This window comes from Lepus europaeus, chromosome 4 (assembly GCF_033115175.1).
Source record: "Lepus europaeus isolate LE1 chromosome 4, mLepTim1.pri, whole genome shotgun sequence".
Taxonomy (NCBI): domain Eukaryota; kingdom Metazoa; phylum Chordata; class Mammalia; order Lagomorpha; family Leporidae; genus Lepus; species Lepus europaeus.
Window position 1 is genome coordinate 138,810,422 of NC_084830.1, and position 18,710 is coordinate 138,829,131.

At 47.7% G+C, this 18,710-nt stretch overlaps 3 protein-coding genes across 3 annotated transcripts; all 3 read right to left on the bottom strand.

Moving 5' to 3' along the window:
- Positions 1 to 197: 197 nt before the first annotated feature.
- LOC133757967 (protocadherin beta-9-like) lies at positions 198 to 4,061 on the bottom strand. The gene has a single exon (XM_062188981.1). The coding sequence runs from the start codon at positions 3,444 to 3,446 to the stop codon at positions 1,005 to 1,007; it is 2,442 nt and encodes an 813-aa protein (XP_062044965.1). The 5' UTR covers positions 3,447 to 4,061; the 3' UTR covers positions 198 to 1,004.
- A 1,592-nt stretch (positions 4,062 to 5,653) lies between these two features.
- Positions 5,654 to 8,656, bottom strand: LOC133757968 (protocadherin beta-16-like). Its single transcript, XM_062188982.1, has one exon. The coding sequence runs from the start codon at positions 8,318 to 8,320 to the stop codon at positions 5,864 to 5,866; it is 2,457 nt and encodes an 818-aa protein (XP_062044966.1). The 5' UTR covers positions 8,321 to 8,656; the 3' UTR covers positions 5,654 to 5,863.
- Positions 8,657 to 11,073: 2,417 nt separating this feature from the next.
- LOC133757969 (protocadherin beta-8-like) lies at positions 11,074 to 16,168 on the bottom strand. The gene has a single exon (XM_062188984.1). The coding sequence runs from the start codon at positions 15,991 to 15,993 to the stop codon at positions 13,573 to 13,575; it is 2,421 nt and encodes an 806-aa protein (XP_062044968.1). The 5' UTR covers positions 15,994 to 16,168; the 3' UTR covers positions 11,074 to 13,572.
- Positions 16,169 to 18,710: the final 2,542 nt, after the last annotated feature.

Genomic DNA, 18,710 nt, shown 5'->3' on the forward strand with positions numbered 1-18,710 from the left:
AATTTCAAAGGATGAATAGGAAATGGGAATTGTAGTGTGTGTAGTATATTTGTTAGTTGGAAAATGAACTACTTTTCTTATCCTAGCAAGAACCAATTAAAATATAAAACTGATCACCAAGATATAATAATAAACATATTATTTAGAGATATTGATATTAATTCTAGAAATGCCCACTCTGTAGAAGGACATAGAGACTGATGAAACTATTCATTTTCTTTATAAGCTTTAGCTAATCTTCATTTTAACATTTAACAATTACATTTAAAAGCAAACTGTAAAGTGAATATCTTTCCAACAGGCCAAAATAGTCTCACACACAAATTTTCAAATTGTTTTAAAAATGTGTAGTGTCATGCAGGTTACTACACTGTATTTCCATTATAAATCTTAATATATTTCCTACACCAGCAAGAAAATGTGAGCCAAGAAACAGTAATGTGTTTAAAGGAAATAAAATAATAGCAATTTTACAAAGATTATTGAAGTCCAACACAGAATTTTTAAATGGCCTGCTTCATTTGCCATGGGCACAGTAATAGAGTAATATTTCATTCATTTTACATGCTATGATTTAGAACTTGTGACATGCTTCAAAAACATGAATAAAGAATAAGGTTGGAAGTGCAGATATATTTTCTTACATGAATGCAGTACAACAGACAGGGAGTTAGGATCAGGAGATGCAGGCTCTGAACCACACTAGGAGAAAAGCAAAAAACCCGGCTTTCTAGAAGGAGAAATAATAGTAAACAAACCCTGGCACGCCGGAAGGGGGTCAGCCTTTAAAGCTACAATTTATAAAATGTATTATAAATCAAGACAATGCAAAATTATGAAAAACCACTGTAAAATGTAGACCAGAGTCATTGTGAATACTTAAAATTAGTGGGATTCCATAAAACTTTAACTGAAGGGACGAAAAAATTAAATATTAGTACTTAACATTTCAAAAGAACAAGAAAACGAAGAAAATTTCACTTAAAATTACATGCAAAATTGTTTTAAAAGGTGGGATGTTCTTCACTATTCTTCCCAAGGCCCTGTTCCTTAGGCAAGATAGGCTGCAGAAACTTGAACTCCCCGGTCCCAGCGTCGCCCGTCAGGCGCACCTCGTACTGGTAGCTGTGCGACAGCGTCCCGCCGCCGCTCACGTCCAGCAGCGGCCCCGGGAAGCGGCCCTCCGCACCCGCGCCGCCGCCAACGCCGCCGCCGCCAACGCCAAGCGCACACCCCGCCCCGCCACCCACCCCGCCCCCGCCGCACAGCCGCGCCGCCACCAGCGCCAGCACACTCAGCACCAGGAGCGACGACACCGCCGCCAGCGCCACCACCAGCTGCACCGTGAGCCAGTCGGGCCGCGCCGGCTCGGCCGCCGCCGCCGCCGCGTCGGGCAGCGCCACGTAGGGCTGCGAGAAGCCGTCCACCAGCAGCACGTGCAGCGTGACGCTGGCCGACAGCGGCGGCTCGCCGTGGTCCCGCACCAGCACCAGCAGCCGCTGCCGGGCCGCGTCGCGCTCGCTCAGCGGCCGCGCCGTGCGCACCTCGCCGCTGTGCGCCCACACGCCGAACAGCCCGGGCTCCGTGGCCTTGAGCAGCTCGAACGACAGCCAGGCGTTCTGGCCCGCGTCGCCGTCCACCGCCACCACCTTGCTCACCAGGTAGCCCGCGTCGGCCGCGCGCGGCACCAGCTCGGGGCAGGCGGCCGAGCCGTTGGCCGGCGGGTACAGCACGGCCGGCGCGTGGTCGTTGGCGTCCAGCAGCTGCACGCGCACGCGCGCCTCGCTGCTCAGCGCCGGGGAGCCGCGGTCGGCGGCGCGCACGCCGAACTCGAAGGCGCGCAGGGCCTCGTAGTCGAGCGCGCGCAGCGCGTACAGCTGCCCGCTGTCCGCGTGCACCGACACGAGCGCCGCCACGTCGGGCTGCGGCGGCTGGGGCGGCTGCGGCTGCGGCTGTGGCTGGGGCGGCGGCGGCAGCAGCGAGTAGGTGAGCTGCGCGTTGGCGCCCGCGTCCCTGTCGCTGGCGCTCACGGAGCCGATGAGCAGCCCGGGGCTGTTGTTCTCGCGCACCAGCAGGGTGTAGGCGGCCTGGCTGAAGACCGGGGCGTTGTCGTTCACGTCGGACACTTGCACCGCGACGTGGTGCCGGGTCGTCAGCCTGGGCGTGCCCAGGTCGGACACGGTGATGGTGATGTTGTACTCATCTCGACTTTCTCTGTCCAGCGGTCCTTCTGTCATTAGAATGTAAAAGTTGTCTACAGTGGGTTTCAGAACGAAAGGCAGGTTTTCCTGAATATAACATACCATCTTCCCGTTTTCTCCGGAGTCCCTGTCTTTAATTTTAAAAACAGCCAGCACTGTCTCAGGAGAGTTCTCAGCAATGTGGTTGGAAAGTGACGATATGCTCAGCTCAGGGGCGTTGTCATTGGTGTCTGACACCTCCACCAAAACCGTGCACCTTGCTGAAAGCCCTCCACCATCCATTGCCTGCACATTTATTCTGTAAGACTTGACTATCTCATAATCAAGCAATGCTCCAAGAATGATTTCCCCAGAAAAAGGATTGATTTGAAAGGTTGTTCGAATATCTTCGGAAGCATCAAAGAATGAATAGGAAACCTCTCCATTAACTCCTGAATCTGCATCTCCTGCAGATACTTTAATAATCAGTGACCCTATGGGGCTGTCTTCTGGAACTTGGGTCTCATAGAGCTCGTAGGGAAACCGTGGGGGGTTGTCGTTGACATCCAGGACCACAATTCGTATGGAGGTGGTTCCAGACCTGGGTGGAGACCCACCATCCAGAGCTGTGAGTGTTAAACTGAGCTCCTGCTGCTCCTCCCAGTCCAGCGCTTTGTCCAACACTAGCTCTGGATATATCATGCCTTCTTCACCGTCGCTAATTTTAATATGGAAAAAAGAGTTGGAGTTTATCGTATAGTTTTGGATGCCATTATGTCCTCCGTCTGAATCCTGCCCTCTTTCTAGTCGAAACGCTGTCCCTTCAACTGTATTCTCTAGAACTTTTAAGACCATTTCTTTGTCTCGAAACACAGGTGAATGATCGTTTATGTCCTTGACTCTCAGTTCAGCCCGGTAAATCTTAAAGGGGTCATCCATTAAGATTTGGAAATACAGCACACAGGGCTCCGTGGGGCCGCACAGTTCCTCCCTGTCCAGCTTCTCATTTGTGAGCAAGTCCCCAGTACGCGAATCCAGGAGCAAGTGTTGTTTGTTATCATCTGAAATCACCCTGGTTCTCCTTTCAGCCATTTCCCCCTCCCGTAGTCCCAGATCCTTTGCCAGATTGATCACAAACGATCCTCTTTCTGTTTCCTCTGTCACTGAATAACGCCGGACCCCAGAACCTGCCAAGGCTTCTCCCCAAAACAGAAAGAGAAATAGGACTTGCCTTTGTCTCCGGAAGTGCAACTCTCTGGCCTCCATAACTGCTTCTTTTGTCGATGTTGGTCACAGTCACAGCACCCAGCAGAAACAGCAGTCTCCAGCTCCAGACCTATGCCGTGTAGTGGCAAGGATCGAAGATGTTTTCCCTCTTCCCCTACTCTGGGCTGCTGCAGCTTTTCTTCTCAGCCCATCTGCCGTCATCTGCCTTTGTTGTCAGTGACTTCCGTAGCAACCTCAGATCAAGTTTTTCCTCAACTCTTTAGCCTGCAGCGCCACCGCGTGGCTTTCAGCAAACTCAAAGGCTGCAACCAATTTTTGTTTGTGTATGTATTTGTAAGTTTTCATTTAGTGGCTTATTTAAATTTTTCATTTTCCTTTCATTCATTCTTCAAGAAAAAGTGTTGAGATATACAACCATGGATTTTGTTGGGATTCTTCACTACTTCATGGGCAAAGTTAAACATTCAACAGTTGACAAAAACCAGGATTTTAGCAGTCGCTCTTCACCTCACTGTTCTAGATTGATCCATGTATCGGGCCTTTCACCTGTGACACAACCCCATGTGACCAAAGGGAAAAGTGGGAGCACCTTTTGTGACCACCAAAATAATACATTTTTACCTTTCCAGAAACATTGGGCGTAGGAATAACAAAGATTGGCCAAAGCAGTTTGTCTCACAACTTCAAATGTCAACAAAATCCTTTGAAAGACATTGCCTGAAGAGAATCATTACTTTGTAATCAGAACTAAACACGTAGGCTGTTCCTCTTCGGTGCCCCTCATAAACACACATATGACTACAACTAGCCTGAAAATATTCTTTCTTGTTTTGTGCAGTCTTTTTAATCTGTGAGTTTCTTGAGGATGGGAATGGTGTCTTTGCCATCTTTATGTGGCAAATTAGTCACTCACTAAATGCCTGTTGTATTAAGACATACATAAACTATAGCAGATAGACAAGGAACCATAGTCAGTGCTTCCCAAACCCTAATGTTTGAAACTTGTATTCTTCATTCAGCCATACTTTGCACTTTCTGTTCCTTTTCACTTGTCTTTTTTCCTTTTATTAGCTTCAAAATAATGTGCAGAATTAAAGAATGACTGACCATTATTTTATGGTCTCTCTTAGTTAAAATATAATAGTTGCTCTACACTAAATAAAGGAGGTAAAGAATAAAACAAACTTAACACCTATCCTAACATTATTGAAACTAAGAATAGCATTATAACATCTTGCTTCATGCATAATTTTATTCAAAATCCTGGTATCCAGAAAGAAGCTCCATTTTCCCCATATACAGCAAGGTTTCAGATTAAACCTAATGATGTGGAACAGACAAAGGGCTAGATACTGCCCCAAACACTGCTGAATGTAAAAGTCACCCCACATAAACCTACTTGATGAGATTTGAAGGAAGTGGATTGTTAGCCATTAAAATATTAACAAAGGACCTCAGCTTTTTTAAAGAAAAGATTAAAAGTAACAATTTGCTAAATATTTCTACATGATACAATATATATGACTGCCTTTTAATTTCCAACCTTAAAACATTTATACACACTGAATGCCTTATGGTGACATTCTTTCTTAGTTTTAGATAAGGCTGATCAGTGATCTATCATATCACTTTTGATAGGAACATAGTAAGTAAGGAGAGATCAATTCTGGGGCCAACACTGTGGAACAGTGGGTAAAGCCACTGCCTGTAGTGTCGGTATCCCATATGGGTGCCAGTTGGAGTCCTGGCTCCACTTCTGATCCAGCTCTCTGCTATGGCCTGGGAAGGCAATGGAAGATGGCCCAAGTCCTTGGGCCCCTGCACCTGCATGGCAGACCTAAGTAGGTCCTGACTCCTGGCTTCAGATCTGCCCAGCTCTGGCTGTTGCAGCATTTGAAGAGTGAACCAGCAGATGGAAGAACTAACTCTCTTTCTCTCTCTCTCCCTCTCTGCTACTGCCTCTGTTAACTCTGCCTTTCAAATAAATAAATTTTTCTTAAAAAAGAGATAAATTCAGGGAAGATAGAATTTCTAAAAATGAGCAACAGTTTAATAGAAGACTAACAATGAAGATCAAAGTGGAAAAACCAACAAGAATGTCAGCTTAGAATGAAAATAAAAGAAATATTAAATAGTAAATATACATGCAACAGAATATTTTAATAATTGAAACAGTCCTACAAAAGGGAAACTAATATTAATGATAGAATGAATATATAATCAATAAAGAAATATATAAGGTGGAAGAGAGTCTTTGAAATAATATGAATTTTGAAGATAAAGACCATTTCAATCACTGATATTCCAGGAAAATGTCTCATATGAGAAAATGGAAACTTGCACAGTTAGGCAAATAGGAAACTGATGACACATCTAACAAAATTAAGTAGCACCCTGCTGGAGGTGATGAATAAAAAGGCAGTCTCAAGAGGAAATGTGTATTAAATGGGTTCCTTTCAGTAATTAAACCCAAAGCTACTCTGAAAAGTACAGTTTTCCTCTATTTCTTTCCCAGTGCCCTGGGAAGGAAGGTTGGGGCTAATGGGCTTCATGAACTTGAACTCCCCGGTCCCAGCGTCGCCCGTCAGGCGCACCTCATACTGGTAGCTGTGCGACAGCGTCCCGCCGCCGCTCACGTCCAGCAGCGGCCCCGGGAAGCGGCCCTCCCCACCCGCGCCGCCGCCACCAAGCGCACACCCCGCCCCGCCCCCGCCCCCGCCCCCGCCGCACAGCCGCGCCGCCACCAGCGCCAGCACACTCAGCACCAGGAGCGACGACACCGCCGCCAGCGCCACCACCAGCTGCACCGTGAGCCAGTCGGGCCGCGCCGGCTCGGCCGCCGCCGCCGCGTCGGGCAGCGCCACGTAGGGCTGCGAGAAGCCGTCCACCAGCAGCACGTGCAGCGTCACGCTGGCCGACAGCGGCGGCTCGCCGTGGTCCCGCACCAGCACCAGCAGCCGCTGCCGGGCCGCGTCGCGCTCGCTCAGCGGCCGCGCCGTGCGCACCTCGCCGCTGTGCGCCCACACGCCGAACAGCCCGGGCTCCGTGGCCTTGAGCAGCTCGAACGACAGCCAGGCGTTCTGGCCCGCGTCGCCGTCCACCGCCACCACCTTGCTCACCAGGTAGCCCGCGTCGGCCGCGCGCGGCACCAGCTCGGGGCAGGCGGCCGAGCCGTTGGCCGGCGGGTACAGCACGGCCGGCGCGTGGTCGTTGGCGTCCAGCAGCTGCACGCGCACGCGCGCCTCGCTGCTCAGCGCCGGGGAGCCGCGGTCGGCGGCGCGCACGCCGAACTCGAAGGCGCGCAGGGCCTCGTAGTCGAGCGCGCGCAGCGCGTACAGCTGCCCGCTGTCCGCGTGCACCGACACGAGCGCCGCCACGTCGGGCTGCGGCGGCTGGGGCGGCTGCGGCTGAGGCTGCGGCTGCTGCTGGGGCGGCGGCGGCAGCAGCGAGTAGGTGAGCTGCGCGTTGGCGCCCGCGTCCCTGTCGCTGGCGCTCACGGAGCCGATGAGCAGCCCGGGGCTGTTGTTCTCGCGCACCAGCAGGGTGTAGGCGGCCTGGCTGAAGACCGGGGCGTTGTCGTTCACGTCGGACACCTGCACCGCGACGTGGTGCCGGGTCGTCAGCCTGGGCGTGCCCAGGTCGGACACGGTGATGGTGATGTTGTACTCGGCCCTGGCCTCCCTGTCCAGCGCTCCATCCGTTACCAGGGTGTAGAAGTTCTTGACTGACGGTTTCAGAACGAATGGGAGGTCTTCCTGGATGGAGGAAACGGTCCTCCCGTTGTCCCCGGAATCAGGATCCGAGACGCTGAAAACAGCAACTACAGTCTCGGGCGCGTTCTCCGGGATGGGGCTGTTGAGTGCAGACATCCTCACCTCTGGCGGATTATCGTTCACGTCCACCACCTGCAGGAGCAGAGTGCATTTTCCTGAAAGACCTCCGCCGTCCGTGGCCTTGATGTCCACTTCATAAGACTGGACTCTTTCAAAGTCTATTTGTTTTCTCAGTCGAACTGCTCCTGTCACAGGATTTACCTCCAAAGTCTCGCTGATATCTTCTGAAGGCTGAACGAGTGTGTACGATATTTTCCCATAAGCCCCGCTGTCTAAATCAGTGGCGAATACCGTGACAGCCAGGGAGCCCACGGGGCTGTCCTCCGGAATCTGCACCCTGTAGAGTGGCTGCGCAAACTCGGGGGCGTTATCATTCGTGTCCACAACTTCAATGCGCACCTGCGCGGAGCCAGAGCGGGGCGGAGAGCCGCCATCCAGCGCCGTCAGAGTTAATCTCAGTTCAGACTCCTCCTCCCGGTCCAGCTCTTTATCCAACACCAGCTCAGGGTATTTCCTGCCATCGCTGCGTTCGCGGGTTAGAACGCGAAAATGGGAATTGGGGCTGATTTTATAGTTCTGAACGTTGTTGCTTCCTACGTCCAAATCCAGAGCATTATTCAGGGGGTACGCGCTTCCTAGAGGGCTGTTTTCTGGTATTTTTAGAATCATTTCTCTTTCAGAGAACACAGGGGCATGGTCGTTTATGTCTGCCACTCTCAGTTCAGCCTGAATTATCTCTAAGGGTTTTTCCATCAGCACTTGGAAATACAGCACGCAAGGCTCAAGAGGACCGCATAGCTCCTCTCGATCCAGTTTCTCATTAATGAGTAAATCCCCAGTTTGAACCCGGAGCTGCAAATGCTCTATGTTTCCTTGGGAAATGATCCGGGCCCCACGGGAGGACAGCTCCTTCGGCCCCAGCCCTAGATCTTTTCCTAGATTTGCCACAAAGAATCCTCTCTCCGTTTCTTCCACCACTGCGTAGGGCCCCAGATCCGCGCCCGCCCCAAGCATGCTCAGCAAAACAAAGAAAAGCACAGCTTGCCTTGATCTCCCATTGCGCATCCATCCAGTCTCCATTGCTCTTTCTCAAAAATTCTGTTCAGGAGTTTCCCATATGCTCAGGATTCTGACAGCGCTGTCTTGCAGTCCAGAACTCAGGAACCAAGCTGCGCTACTCGAGTTTTAACGAGGTTTCACTCTGGCTTCTGCTCCGGCCGAGAAAGCAGTTCTGCTTTCAGGCGGTGCCTTAACTGGCTAGATACTGGAGCTGGGAGGTAATGCTGGTTTTTCCATCCTCTTAGCCTGCAGCGCCACCATGCGTTCTTACTGAGTCATGTTTTCTGGCTTTCATCGGATGCAAAATTCCAAAGTACCAAATAAGCTATGTAATTTAAAAATCTTAATTTCTTGTGACGTGTGTGTGCACAGACAGAGTTCTGAGATGTTGCACAGGAGTACGAAGAGAAACCTATGCCTTATGTTACCTGCCATTTAATGCTGACAAATTGTTGATGATTAAATAAAATAATTTAATTAACATTTAAGCCAAGAATGTACTCTGAAGATGAAAATGTTTCCATAGTATCATGAGAAGAGCTTTCACAAGTGGATCTTTTTTTATGGTACATGTTACAGAATTTACAAAATAGTGTACACTGGAAAATTGCAATCACAGGCAGTTCTAAAAAAATGTGTTTAACCAATGCTTTATTAAAGAATTGGTTACTTCCTCTTCCTTTCTACAGCTAAGTCTAAGAAATCAGAACTTTTGCATCTTTCTAATTATTGAAAATTATTTCCCAAATAAGCAGGTCTCAAGTTTGGGTATGCCATGCTTTTGGGTTTGTTTTTCCTCCTTTTTCCAAATTTATTTTATTTATTTTGAAGGCAGAGTTACAGAGTGCCAGCCCCTGTTTTCCTCTTTTTAATAACAGTAAGAAAAATTCATTCTATTCTTTTAGGGGAAAAATTTTTACTGAGACAGTTCAAGTAACATATAGTTTCTCCATTTAAAATACAGAATTCCATGGCTTTTCATGTATTTACAGAGGTGCACATCCATCATCACATCCAAAAGAAACCCCATAACCTACGTGAATCCCGCACTCTTACCAGTCCTACCCTGAACTACAAGAAAGCACTAACCTACATTCTGTTTCTGTAGAATTATCTGTTCTGGACTTCCATATGAATGCAATAATAGGACATGGACTTTCATGATTGACTTCTTGCACTTAGCATAATGCTTTCTTTCAAGGTTCATTCAAGTTGTGACATGTATCACTACTTCATTCCTTTTTATGGCTGAATAACATTCTATTGTGCAGATGTAAAACATTTTGATTATCCATCACTCTCTCTGTAGATACTGGGCTATTTCCACCTTTTGGCTGTTATCAGTAATGCTTGCATGAATATTCATGTGCATACATTTGTATGGATATCTTTTCATTGCACCAGCAGAACTGCTGGGCCAAGTGGTATCTTCAGGTTCAGTTGTTTGAGGAGCTGCCAGACTTTTCCAGAGTGGCCATGGCATTTTACATTCCCACCAACAATGTACCAGAGTTCCAATTTTTCCACATCTTCCCAACACTATTATTGTTTTGCTACAAATCATCCTAACTGGTATTAAGACATAGCTCATGTGATTTTTATTTGTATTTCTCTGATAACTAATCATGTTGATTATGTGTTTGCTCATCATTCATATATCTTCCTTACAGCAATGTCTGTTCAGGCCTTTGCCCATTTAAAATATTTCGTTATATTTATTTGAAAGGCAGAAAGAGATAGAGAGGTCTCACATTCACAGGTTTATTCCCCAATACCCAAAACTGCCTGTGCTGGGTGAGACTAAAGCCAGGAGTTCAAAATTCAATGTTGGATCTACTGTGCGTATCATCGAGCAGTCACCTGCTGCCTCCCAGGTTGTGCCACAGCAGGATGTTGAGGCAGAAGCGGGAGTGAATGCAAACCCACGGGATGTGGTCATCCTGGTGACATCTTAACTGCTGTACCAAACACCTGTCCCTCCTGTCCATTTTAACTGCATTATCTGTCCTTTTATAATTGACTTCTAAGAGTTCTTCATGTACTCTACATATAGTACCTCATCATATTTGGATTCAAGTTTTGCATTTCCATAATTTCAACCAAATAAATTCATGGCACATTTTATCAATGTAGTGTTTTTGTTAAGAAGTTTTAGAAGTTTTTTAACTAGCTAAACTTAGGTTCAAGCATCAAATCAATGATGTCTAAACTTCTTTAAAAGCTTTACATGTCCTTCTTTGACCACAGGTGGTACTGCTATACTGGGTAATTTTCTTCTAAGCACCAAACCTGTGATAGAATAATGACTACTAACATATGTAACAATATCTGTAAATATGTTACCTTTTGTGGCAAAAAAAATTATTTGCAAATGTGACTAAAAGTAAGGACCTTGTGAAGAGCAGGTTATCCTGTATTATTTGGTGCTGTGGAGCTGAACCTTTCCTGGCTATAGTTGGAGGGAGAGATGACTACTCAACCAAGGTCAGAGAAGCCAAATTGCTGGTTTTAGAGATGGATAAAGGGGCCATGGATCAAGTAATGTGGATAATGTTTGCAAGTTGGAAGACAATGAACTAGATTCTTCTCTAGAGCCACCAGAATGGAATGCCTCCCTGCTGACACCTTGAGTGTAGCCCAGGGAGACTTCTAATCTACAGAAGTGTAAATACCTTTTTATTGTTTCAGTCAACTACATGATCCCTACACATTTTTTTCAACATAATTTTTGAGACAAGTTGCCAAAGTCTTTTGGTTAAATTTTAATAGAAAACAACTGAAACCTATCAAATTTCATAACAAATTTCCAGAATCTCTAAGTTGTCATAAAAATTCCCCCACAACATTGTCTATACTTTTCTGAAATTAGATACTTCATTTAAAACTCATACTACAACAGCAACTGCTTTCAACCATAAGAAACATGAAAAGTAATCTGGTATATTGAATTGAATAAAGAACTTCTGAAAATGTAATTCAGAAGAGAGGCTGGTGCTGTGGCATAATGGGTAAGGCCACCACCTGCATTGCTGTTGCAGCCTTTTGGGGAGTAAACCAGTGGATGGAAGACCTCTCGTTCTCTCTTTCTCTCTCTCTCTGGCTCTGTAACTCTCCCTTTCAAGTAAATCAATTAATTTATAAAATTTCCCAAAGAAAATGTGTGTGCATGTGCCAGTGTGTGTGTATGTGTGTAGAAAGAACATAGCAAATTCAACAAATGCAGCCACAGGGTGGCTCTGGGACTCAGGGCACCCATTTTGGCAATAATGAATGTATTATGACAAAAATATAATCAGACTGATTTGCTCATCATGAAGACTAGTTGCAGTGTTTGACCCAGTGCTTTTATAAGAATTTTGGGCTTACTGGTCTACAGCAGTGTGGCCCTTGGTATAGAAACAAATGTGAACTAGAGGCTAAAAGTTATAGAACAGGAGTAGGAATAGTAGATGGATTTCACTTCCTTAGTTATGGGAACAATGCTACCAGTTAATGATACAGCATACTGATCAATATCTGGGGCATTTGATTCAGCTACACTTATATTTAAAATGTTTCCTTTTATTATGCAGAATTTGACCAATTTACTTAATATTTCTAAGCTTCAGTTTTCTCATATACAAAAAGGGGATAATAAACCAGTTTTCTCAGAGTTTGGAGGATTAAAAAGAAGATGAATATAATGCACTCTATACACTACTTTTCACTAAATTTTCAATTATCAATAAAGACATAAAAGCTTTGGGAGAGGCATTGTGGGTCAAGCTGTTGCCTGTGATGCCAACATCCCACAGGGCACCAATTCAACTCTTGGCTGCTCTAGTTCTGATCCAGCTCCCTGTTAATGCACCTTGGAAGGCAGCAGCAAATGGCCCAAATACTTAGGCTCATGCACGCATCTGGGAGACCCCGATGAAACTCCTGGCTCCCGGCTATGGCCTGGCCCGGACCTGATTGTTGTAGCTTTTTGGAGTGTGAACTAGTAGATGGAAAATCAATCTCTCTCTCCCTCTCTCTGTAACTCTGCCATTTCAATAAATAAGTAAAGCTTTTAAACAAGAAATAAAAACTTTGAAAAGATCAGATCAAACTGTACACTTAAGATCTAGGCATTTCACTATATTTATCACGTTAATAAAATTTTTACTGTTGAAGAAATGATTAGATTCCACTGGAAGTAGCTAAACTAAATATGATGGCTTTAATAAAACAATTTCTTTCTGAGTTAAAAAAACAAATCCAAAAGTGGGTCATCTAGGGATGACACTGACCCCAAGGCTACCAGGAACCCTTATCCTTAAGTTTCTTATGTACAGAATGTCTTAGTTCATGGTTTCCATAATTAACGTGCAACATAGCTGTCTGTACATTAGCATACCAGGCAGCAAGGAGCAGTTAAAGAAGGAAAAAGGGAGACCTCTTCCTGGATGAATCATAACCACTTAAGAAGTCTTCTTGGGAGTCCTTTACAGCATTTCAACATAAATCTCATTGACTACAACCTGTCTTAAGTCCAATTTTAACCACTAAGGAGGTGAGGAGAAATGTAATCTTTTGAATAGGTACATTAATGCCCTAAGTGAAATTTAGACTCAAGATGGAAAAAAATAAATGGATATCACCCTTGCAGTTTCTATCACCAAGAGTCAGTATCTCCCAAAGGGGAAAAGCCAGTTTCACTACCATTCTACTTCGTCTCACTAGATAAATATGGAGCAGGATTTTCCCACTTGGAACACCAAAGAAACTATCTGGAAAACTATTTGAAATTACATTGAGCAACCAGTGATAGTTAATGAAAGGAATCACAGCTTTGTAGCATTTTAACAGAAAACATCATCTGCATAAAGGGCAAAATAAAGCAAGAGCCAGACATTCCAATTGCACAAATTTCCTCGCCTTCCTGGATAGAACTCAGGGGATAGTGCATTAACTACCTCGGCTTAACAACCACTAAGAAAACTTACAAGGACCTACAATTGACCTTGATTCAGTTTTCCTTCTTAACCATTCTCTAAGGTAACCTACAAAAAGAATTTGCACAACTATTGACCTCATCAGTGTTTGAAAGGGAATCTTTAGAAGCATTCATCCTGACATTGTCATAAAAAAAAGATGAGATACAGGTTAAAGCGACTTCACAACGAAAGAACTCCTGTAGGCAATTCTTTGTGAAATATCACAAAAATTTATAATATGGAATATGAAAACCATTAATTCAACCGCATGCTGAAATCAAATTCATTCTTAAAGTTTGAGTTTGGTTCCATTGCTCATTCGGGGGAGTGGCCTTGGAAATTAGGTAAAATGGGTTTCATGAACTTGAACTCCCCGGTCCCAGCGTCGCCCGTCAGGCGCACCTCATACTGGTAGCTGTGCGACAGCGTCCCGCCGCCGCTCACGTCCAGCAGCGGCCCCGGGAAGCGGCCCTCCGCACCCGCGCCGCCGCCAACGCCGCCAACGCCAAGCGCACACCCCGCCCCGACACCCACCCCGCCCCCGCCCCCGCCGCACAGCCGCGCCGCCACCAGCGCCAGCACACTCAGCACCAGGAGCGACGACACCGCCGCCAGCGCCACCACCAGCTGCACCGTGAGCCAGTCGGGCCGCGCCGGCTCGGCCGCCGCCGCCGCGTCGGGCAGCGCCACGTAGGGCTGCGAGAAGCCGTCCACCAGCAGCACGTGCAGCGTGACGCTGGCCGACAGCGGCGGCTCGCCGTGGTCCCGCACCAGCACCAGCAGCCGCTGCCGGGCCGCGTCGCGCTCGCTCAGCGGCCGCGCCGTGCGCACCTCGCCGCTGTGCGCCCACACGCCGAACAGCCCGGGCTCCGTGGCCTTGAGCAGCTCGAACGACAGCCAGGCGTTCTGGCCCGCGTCGCCGTCCACCGCCACCACCTTGCTCACCAGGTAGCCCGCGTCGGCCGCGCGCGGCACCAGCTCGGGGCAGGCGGCCGAGCCGTTGGCCGGCGGGTACAGCACGGCCGGCGCGTGGTCGTTGGCGTCCAGCAGCTGCACGCGCACGCGCGCCTCGCTGCTCAGCGCCGGGGAGCCGCGGTCGGCGGCGCGCACGCCGAACTCGAAGGCGCGCAGGGCCTCGTAGTCGAGCGCGCGCAGCGCGTACAGCTGCCCGCTGTCCGCGTGCACCGACACGAGCGCCGCCACGTCGGGCTGCGGCGGCTGGGGCGGCTGAGGCTGCGGCTGCGGCTGGGGCGGCGGCGGCAGCAGCGAGTAGGTGAGCTGCGCGTTGGCGCCCGCGTCCCTGTCGCTGGCGCTCACGGAGCCGATGAGCAGCCCGGGGCTGTTGTTCTCGCGCACCAGCAGGGTGTAGGCGGCCTGGCTGAAGACCGGGGCGTTGTCGTTCACGTCGGACACCTGCACCGCGACGTGGTGCCGGGTCGTCATCCTGGGCGTGCCCAGGTCGGACACGGTGATGGTGATGTTGTACTCGGCCCTGGCCTCCCTGTCCAGCGCTCCATCCGTTACCAGGGTGTAGAAGTTTTCCACAGAAGATTTTAGCGCGAAGGGTAGATCGTCCGGAATGGAGCAGCTAATCTTCCCGTTTTCTTCTGAGTCAAGATCTGATACACTGAAAACTGCCACCACCGTCTCAGGCGCGTTCTCGGGAATGGGGTTGGTGAGTGCAGAGATGGTAACTTCTGGAGCATGGTCGTTCACATCCAAGACTTGGATCAATACGGTGCATTTCCCAGAAAGGCTGCCGGCGTCTCTCGCCTCGATGGTGACTTCATACGACTGGATATTCTCGAAATCAAGTTGCTTTTTCAGTCGAATTTCTCCTGTCCGGGCATTGAGCTCAAAGGTTTTGCTGATCTCGTCTGAAGCCTGGAAGAGTGAGTAGGAAATCTGGGCGTGGAGCCCGGCGTCTGCATCCGTGGCGGAGACCGTGAGGAACAGGAAGCCTGTGGGACTGTCCTCGGGGACCTGCACCCGGTAGAGAGGCTGCTCAAATTCAGGGGCGTTATCGTTGACGTCCACCACCTCTATGCGGACCTGCGCGGAGCCAGAGCGGGGCGGAGAGCCGCCGTCCTGGGCTGTGAGCGTCAGCCTGAGCTCGGGCTCCTCCTCGCGGTCCAGCGCTTGGTCCAGCACCAGCTCGGGGTACTTCTTGCCATCGCTGCGTTTGCGTGTGAGGACCCGAAAGTAGGAGTTGGGACTGATGATATAGCTGTCGACGTCGTTGGGGCCTACATCCACGTCCTGCGCGTTTTGCAGAGGAAACGTGGTCCCGGGAGGACTGCTCTCTGATATTTTCAGCAACATTTCTTTGTCCGGGAACACGGGAGAATGGTCATTGATGTCTATTACTTGTATCTCAGCTTGGAAAAACTCCAAGGGGTTCTCCAGCAACACCTGGAAACGCAGCACGCAGGGCTCCGCGGGCCCGCAGATTTCCTCGCGGTCCAGCTTCTCAGTTAGCAGCAAATCCCCGGTCTCCGGATCGAGTTGCAAACGGAGCCTGTTCCCTTTGGAGACGACCCTAACCGCCCGCCTGGAGAGCTCCCCCTGGCCCAGACTCAGGTCCTTTGCTAGATTGGTCACAGAGGAGCTGCCCTCAGTCTCCTCCACCACGGAATAGAGCCTAGGTTTCGCCGCGCCCGCCAGAGAGAAGCCCGAGAAGACAAGGAAGAAAAGCACTTGCCTTTGTCTGCCAGGGAGCCTGCGCCTGGCCGCCATGGTTGAGCTTCCAGCGAAGGCGGGTCCGCTGAGCTGTGGAGCGCCCCAGTATCTGCTACTGCGGCTCTTGCACGAGGCGGCAGAAGGACTTCGGGGAGTAGGCCTTTTTAGAGGAGCCGGCCCGTCTCTCTCTCCCGCATCCCGGCTTCTCGCGGGCTTCCAGCCTCTGCGGGCTGTTTTGTCTGGGAAGGGCGCCTCAGCGGCGTTCCGGGTTGTACCGGCTTATCCTGCAGCGCCACCACGCGTCCTCATAGGAGCTTGCATTTTAGGGGGTGAAAAACGGATGCCGTTTTTAACTCTGTCGTTACCCCGGGGCTATGATATAAGATCACAACGCCACCTTTGCCGTGGCAGATCTTATTGGCCACTCAAGAAAAATGACATTGGTAGGGACTCTTTCAATGATATAAACAAAATTTAGGGCAAAAGGAAAACATCTAGGTAATAGTCTGACTGTAAGTAAATTATATATACAGGAAAATTTTTAAAAATATATAATTGGAATAAGAAAGTTTCAGAATTAAATACTTTTACTGCCACAAAACATGGAAAAGTGAGTCACAAATTATTTAACCTCCCTCCTCCTTAGTTTTCTCATGCATAAGGTGAAGATAGTAATTTTACCTACCACAAAGGGCTGTTATGAATTCTCCACTTTACTGATGGGAAGTTGGCACATTAAGAAATTAACCTTATAGATCATATACAGCAATGCCATGCCACCATGTAGCTAAGTCTGCATGAATCCACGGGGATCACTAGAAAAACACCTCCAAATTCACACTGTAGAAGAATGCATGATGAAGACTATTCCAGAACGCAGTTATCATGTCAGGTGATGGCGACTGAACAGGGAAAGGCTGGAGAGGTTGTCTATATAGAGGCACAGTCTATGACAGCAGTGATGATTCTGTATCTCAAAAAGCTGTCCCTTTTTGTTACCTCCACTTCTCACAGTATCAATTTAAATGCTGTTTTGAAAAATTTTCAGATCCCATAAAGAAAGAATAACCTCCATGCTCTCATTAGCAGGTGCAAAAATGCTCACTCCGCCATAAATTCTCAACTGTATTCGTCTAGCATCTCCACATCCCAGAAAACTTAAACTTTCACCCACAGTTCATATTCCATTACTAATTTAATAACTTTAAACATTAAATTGATATTAATATCCATCCATGTTCAGATTTCTCTCATATTAAGGTTGTCTTTTGAATCAAGATACAATGTCCACCACACATTCCATTTGGTTGATAGGTCTCCTAAGTTCTTTTTTTTTTTTTTTTTGACAGGCAGAGTTAGACATGAGAGAGACAGACAGAAAGGTCTTCCTTCCATTGGTTCACTCCCCAAATGGCCGCTACGGCCAGTGCGCCAGTGCGCTGCGCCAATCCGAAGCCAGGAGCCAGGTGCTTCTCCTGGTCTCCCATGCAGGTGAAGGGCCCAAAGCACTTGGACCATCCTCTACTGCCCTCCCAGGCCACAGCAGAGAGCTGGACTGGAAGAGGAGCAACTGGGACAGAATCCATTGCCTCAACAGGGACTAGAACCCAGGGTGCTGGCACCGCAGGTGGAGGATTAGCCTAGTGAGCCGCGGTGCCGGCCATTTCTTTTTTTTTTAAAACTTTAATATATATAAATTTTGAAAGTACAACTTTTGGATTATAGTGGCTTTTCCCCCCATAACCTCCCTCCCACCCACAACCATCCCTTCTCCCACTCCCTCTCCCATCCCATCCCATTCTTCATCAAGATTCATTTTCAATTATCTTTATATACAGATCAACTTAGTATATACTAAGTAAAGATTTCAACAGTTTGCACCCACACAGATACACAAAGTATAAAGTACTGTTTGAGTACTAGATTTACCATTAATTCGCATAGTACAACACATTAAGGACAGAGATCCTACATGGGGAGTAAGTGCACAGTCACTCCCATTGTTGATTTAAAATTGACACTTTTATTTATGACGTCAGTAATCACCCAAAGCTCTCGTCATAAGCTGCCAAGACTATGGAAGCCTCTTGAGTTCACAAACTTTGAGCTTATTTAGACAAGGCCATTAATCAAAGTGGAAGTTCTCTTCTCACTTCAGAGAAAGGTACCTCCTTCTTTGATGGCCCATTCTTTATGCTGGGATCTGTCTCACATAGATCTTTCATATAGGTCATTTTTTTATTCATAGTGTCTTGGCTTTCCATGCCTGAGAAACTCTCATGGGCTTTTTAGCCAGATCCGAATGTCTCAAGGGCTGATTCTGAGGCCTGAGTGCTGGTTAGGGCATCTGCCATTCTATGAGTCTGGTGTGTATCCTGCTTCCCATGTTGGATCATTCTCTTCTTTTGAATTCTATCAGTTATTATTAGCGGACACTAGTCTTGTTTATGTGATCCCTTTGACACTTAATTCTATCATCATGATCAATTATGAACTTAAACTGATCACTTTGACTAGTAAGATGGCATCAGTACATGCCACCTTGATAGGATTGGTTTGGAATCCCCTGCCACGTTTCTAGTTCTACCATTAGGAGTAAGTCCGAGTGAGCATTGCCCAACTGTATCTCCCTCTTTTATTCCCACTCTTATATTTATCAGGGATCACTTTTCAGTTACACTTAAACACCTAAGAATAATTGTGTTTTAATTAAAGAGTTCAACCAATGGTATTAAGTAGAACAAAAAATACTAAAAGGAATAAAATAGTAAGTT

Excerpts from the sequence above, each read along its gene's own strand:
- LOC133757967 (XM_062188981.1), bottom strand. The coding sequence starts at position 3,446 with ATGGAGGCCAGAGAGTTGCACTTCCGGAGACAAAGGCAAGTCCTATTT.
- LOC133757968 (XM_062188982.1), bottom strand. The coding sequence starts at position 8,320 with ATGGAGACTGGATGGATGCGCAATGGGAGATCAAGGCAAGCTGTGCTT.
- LOC133757969 (XM_062188984.1), bottom strand. The coding sequence starts at position 15,993 with ATGGCGGCCAGGCGCAGGCTCCCTGGCAGACAAAGGCAAGTGCTTTTC.